Source organism: Myotis myotis, unplaced genomic scaffold, assembly GCF_014108235.1.
Source record: "Myotis myotis isolate mMyoMyo1 unplaced genomic scaffold, mMyoMyo1.p scaffold_m19_p_2, whole genome shotgun sequence".
NCBI classification, from domain to species: Eukaryota; Metazoa; Chordata; class Mammalia; order Chiroptera; family Vespertilionidae; genus Myotis; species Myotis myotis.
In genome coordinates, this window is record NW_023416324.1 from 85,861,857 (window position 1) to 85,867,597 (window position 5,741).

General features: G+C 46.2%; 1 protein-coding gene across 1 annotated transcript; it reads left to right on the forward strand.

Annotated features, from left to right (window-relative positions):
* Nucleotides 1-323: 323 nt before the first annotated feature.
* LOC118675584 (major vault protein-like) lies at nt 324-1,698 on the forward strand. Its single transcript, XM_036348481.1, is given in 3 exon segments — nt 324-348; nt 351-1,457; nt 1,460-1,698. Coding segments are annotated over 3 exon segments (1,371 nt in total).
* Nucleotides 1,699-5,741: the final 4,043 nt, after the last annotated feature.

Genomic DNA, 5,741 nt, shown 5'->3' on the forward strand with positions numbered 1-5,741 from the left:
GAAACCATCAAGTAAACTGAATGATATGAGCAAAATCATGATCTTGTATGTCTGTAAGGCCCATCTACTTTGGCATCATCCTCATTTTAAAATCTCATTTTCTCTATGAAATTTGCTAACATTTATTTGCAGTTTAAAATTTTCAGCAAAAAAAAAAAAAAAAAATGACTATAAAAGTGTATTTGAAATGCCTAAGCCCCACCCTGAGCCTGCCCTGCCCTGCGCTGAGCTACCGGGAAGTGATCCCTGGGGCTGGGTTCCTGCTTTCCCCAGTCTGAAGAGTCACTGCAGTCAGCCACACTTCTGGATGCACAGGTGTAACCATGGCAACTGAAGAGTCCATCATCCGCATCCCCCTTACCACTACATCCATGTGCTGGACCAGAACAGCAATGTGTCCCGTGTGGTGGTTGGGCCAAAGACTTACATCCGGCAGGACAATGAGAGGGTCCTGTTTGCCCCCCTGTGCATGGTGACCGTCCCCCCACGCCACTACTGCACAGTGGCCAACCCCATGTCCCGGGATGCACAGGGCTCGGTGCTGTTCGGTGTCACGGGGCAAGTACGGCTCCGCCACGCTGACCTGGAGATCCGGCTGGCCCAGGATCCCTTCCCCCTGTACCCAGGGGAGGTTCTGGAAAAGGACATCACCCCGCTGCAGGTGGTTCTGCCCAACACGGCGCTCCATCTCAAGGCGTTGCTGGATTTTGAGGATGAGAATGGAGACAAGGTAGTCGCAGGAGATGAGTGGCTATTTGAAGGACCTGGCACATACATCCCGCAGAAGGAGGTGGAGGTCGTAGAGATCATACAGGCCACAATCATCAGGCAGAACCAGGCCCTGCGGCTGAGGGCCCGCAAAGAGTGCCGGGACCGGGACGGCAAGGAGAGGGTGACGGGAGAGGAATGGCTGGTCCGCTCGGTGGGTGTGTACCTCCTCGCAGTGTTCGAGGAGGTCCTGGACTTGGTGGACGCCGTGATCCTCACAGAAAAGACAGCGCTGCACCTCCGGGCTCTGCAGAACTTCCGCGACTCAAGGGGAGTGGCCCGCCGCACTGGGGAGGAGTGGCTGGTGACGGTGCAGGACACGGAGGCCCACGTGCCCGATGTCTACGAGGAGGTGTTGGGGGTTGTGTCTATCACCACCTTGGGCCCCCGCAACTACTGTGTGATTCTCGACCCAGTTGGACAGGATGGCAAGAACCAGATGGGGCAAAAGCTTGTGGTCAAGGGAGAGAAGTCCTTTTTCCTCCAGCCGGGAGAGAGGCTGGAGCGAGGGATCCAGGACGTGTACGTGCTGTCGGAGCAGCAGGGGCTGCTGCTGAGGGCCCTGCAGCCCCTGGAGGAGGGGGAAGGTGAGGAGAAGGTCTCGCACAAGGCTGGCGACCACTGGCTCATCCGTGGCCCCCTGGAGTACGTGTGGTCTGCCATGGTGGAGGTGGTGGAAGAGCGCCAGGCCCCCCTCTGGACCAGAACGAGGGCATCTACGTGCAGGACATCAAGACAGGAAGGGACCACATCTCTGACCTCTCTAAGAGTCCAACCTACAAGTATCCAGGTAGTGTTAGTGTATGCCACCTGGTCCCTAGGATGACATCAGTCCTTGGGACACCAGCCAAGCTGCCCAGGAAGGAAAATTCCAGAAGAAATAATATCAGGCACTTACTATATGCCAAGTCCTCAGCACTAGACATGTGAGATGTCATTCACTCAACCCTGTGAGGTAGCCACCGAGGGGTCCACTTAGCGGGTGAGGAACTGAGGCCGGGAGGTGACAGAGTGACAGAGCCCGCAGGTGGCGGGTGTGAATGCAGCCTCATCCCAGAGACTGTTTAATGAAAAAATAAAAGAAAAAAAAAGAAAAAAAAAGTGTATTTGGCTATAACTATTGAAAGATCTGACTTAAAGAATACAAACAGATATCTAGAGGTAGATGGTTGCTAGCAGTGACTCAGGTATTCTGTCATGCTATTAAGTGCATAGATTTCTTACCTTATTTCAGGCTATTTACCCTATGTTTGTTGAATTCCATCCTCATGGTTGCAAGGTTGTTGTTATAGCTTCACGTCTACATTCAAGGTGGGGAGAAGTCTGTGTGTGTGTGTGTGTGTGTGTGTGTGTGTGTGTGTGTGTTGGGGGAAAGGACATGCCAACTTCTTCTGTCCCCTAGTAAACAAATACTAAAATTTTGATAGAGCCTGAGTGGACTTTCATGTGTATCTCATTGGCCAGATGGTTTTACAGGGATATTCTTAGATGTGAGAGAGAGGAAGAGAGTGATCATCTCCCTGGGGCTGGGCACCTTGCTGCTCCTAAAACATTTGGGTTCAGGTAATAAGCATCAGAGAATGAAAATAGTCACAATGATAGAAAGATGATGAGAATAAGAATGAAAGCACTCCCATTTGACCCAGTGATCCCACTACTAAGAATATATCCCAAGAAACCAGAAACGCCATTCAGAAAGGATATATGCACCCACCATAGCTAAGATTTGGAAACAGCCTAAGTGCCCATCAGCAGATGAATGGATTAGAAAACTGTGGTACATATACACAATGGAATACTATGCTGCGGTAAAAAAAAGGAACTCTTACCTTTTGCAACAGCATGGATGGAACTGGAGAGCATTATGCTAAGTGAAATAAGCCAGTCAGAGAAAGATAAATACCACATGATCTCACTCATTTGTGGATTATAGAGAACAACATAGACTGATGAAAAGGGACAGACCCAAAGACTGAGAAATAGCAATCAGGCTATCAATCCCCAGAAGGAAAGAAGGGAAGGGCGGGGGTAAGGGGAAGAGATCAACTGAAGGACTTGTATACATGTATATAAGCCAAACCAATGGACATGGACAACAGGGGGATGGGAGCATGAGTGTGCGGGGCGGGGGGGGGGGGGGGGGGGCGGGGGGGAGGTTGGGGGTTAATGGGGGGGATGAGGACACATTTGTAATACCTTAACTAATAATAAACAAATAAACAAACAAACAAAAAAACCCCAAAAAGCAAAACAAAACAAAAAAAGAATGAAAGCAAAAGCAATACATTTATATATTTTTTGGAGTGTAAAGCCAGTCTTATTTCTTGTAATTGCCTTGAGTAGGTGTTACTGCTTGCTTGCTTATCTCAGAAGAACATTTAGTGAGTAATGAAATGTTATATTTAATAGTTTAAATAATGAGTCAGATGTGTTCTGTGTTGCAATTCTCTTGATACATAAATTTAAAAATTTACTTAAACCATTAAATGTATTAAAGTTGTGCATAAACTCACTAAGTTGTGCATATACAGTTTTGAAATGAAGTTCCTGCTTTTTGTTATTGAACAAAATTGAGAATATGATAATATTTTATATGTAGAAGTGTTCAGGGAAAAATACAAATTTTCCTACTATACATGAGTCAAAGAAATGGGGAAGAAAAGGCAATAAGGGGAATAGAAATTCTTTAGGTAGTATAGCATAAGGAGAATGAAATTTACACTGGCAATAGCAAAGATTATTGCAGGAAAAGAGATAAAAAAAATGAGTGCCTAAGTTCTCTTTGTTTTTTAAATTAATCTTTTATTATGAAAAATTTCAAGCATATACAAATGTAGAGAATATTGCAATAAACCTGCACCTATTTATCTCCCAACTTCAACAATTATTAACCCAGTTCAATTTTGTTTCGTTTGCACACAACCCCCATTCCCTCTGTTATTTTAAAGCATATCCCAGACATCTTATCATTTCACTAGGGGCCCAGTGCACGAATTTGTGCACCTTGAAAGGAACTGTGGGCTGTGAGGCGGTGGTGGGCACAGGGGAGGGTTTGGGCCCATCTCCTTGCCCGCACCTGGCCCCTCCACCATGGCCCCTGGTCCCCTGTCTACTGGCAGTCCACACTGCTGCCACTCCCATGCACTGACAGCGCTGGCCCCACTTACACCTGCGGATTGCATGGAGCGATTGGGGCCGGCGCCAGCAGCGGGTATGAGGAGGGTCGGCGCCGACAATGGCTGCAAGCAGTGGCTGCTGCCCCGATCACCTCTTAGGAGCAGGGGGAGGTGGAGAAGCCCTCAGGGGCAATTGGGCCGGCAGCTGCTGCTTGCATCCACTGACAGCACCAAGAGATCAGGACCAGTGCTGGGTGCTGGCAGTGGGTGCGAGTGGGGCTGGCGCAGGCAGTGGGTGCAAGCATTGGCTCCGGTAGCAGGTGCAAGTGCCAGGTAGGACCACAGTGCAGTGGAGCAAAGAATTTTCAGTAACCACCAGAGGCTCACCTTGATGACAGTAACTGGTGCCTGGCCTTGGTCTGTTGCCCCCGCTCACCTGCTCCACCATCCCGCTGTGGCCAATGCCTGCCATCCTGCCATGTTCTTCACATGGCCCCTGGTGGTCAGCGCACGTCACAGTGACAGGTTGGTTGTTCTGGTTGTTCCACCATTTGGTCTATTTGCATATTAGCTTTTTATTATATAGGATTACTAAGTAAGTAGTTTTTTTAAAAATAAAAAAAATCTTTAAATATGTAGATATCTTTGGATTTGGAGAGAAGAGAATTCAAATGCTAGCCTTGGTGCCAACAGCTGTGGGGCCTTGGGCAAGTTCTTTCATCCACCTGATACATATTTATCAAGCATCATCCAGGAGCCTAGAAGCAAACAGATACACTGAATAATTCCTGATAGAGATAGACATAATTAAGAAAATAATAAAACAGGGTAATGAAAATGAGAATGACAAGGTCTACTTTGCCTTGGGTGGCTGGGGAGAAATAAACCCTTATCCACTCTGCCCCTGGTTTCCTATTCTGTAAAAAAAGGAGGATATGACTTGTGTCTCCCATGGCTCTTTTGAGCTCATTAATATCTGAGAAGGTGTTTGGCAAAGGCCTGGCACATGGCCCCTCTCATTAATGAAAGTCATGGTGATGATGATCTCCTGGTTCCCCTTCCCAGAAGGGCTGTGATGGTCCATCCTTCTTTATTTGACTTAAGGTGCATTGACATGTGCTTGGCTGATTGTCATAGTGTAGATTAGAGACTGGTAAAATCTGTTACCTCTAATATTGCTCCCCTCTCCCCCACCATTCTGGAACTACATGTATTTCTGAAGTTGCATCAGGAAAATAAGGTAATTTTTGGCCTATCTCTCTTTCCTCCTCCTCTCAAACTTTGTGGGAAGTAACTGGCTTATAAATTTGCCATATTTTTTAATGTAGAAAATGCTCATTTTTGCTAGAGTGTTTGAGAAGAGTTGCTTAAAATCTTATATTAAATTTGTAAGAAAATCTTTTGAGATTTTTACAGTTTCCAATTTGGCAGATGCTTAATTCTAATCCAAACAAAGTGCCATTGGCAGTCTATCAAAAACCAGAACATTTCAGGTTTCAGGAATGACTACTTTACTAGGAATTAACGATCTTTTTCATAATATTTTAGCAGATCAACTTGTATTTATATTAAATGTAGGATTTGATCCAAACTTCATGTAATAAAGCAACAAACAAGGAAAAAAAAATAGAATTCAATACAGCCATTCACTTTCTTTAGATTTGGTGAAATGTGAGGCCAATAGGCTGCTGTTTACACAAACAAGGCTTGTGTACGGCCTGGCCACTTTGAAGAACACAGGCTCTCATTCTGAAGGAACGATTGAACAGTTTTTGCCATCTGTCACCACTCAATCCTAATCTAGAAGAATAAGAGGGCTGAGGGTGGGTGTTGTTTTCCTGGGATCGTGATTACATG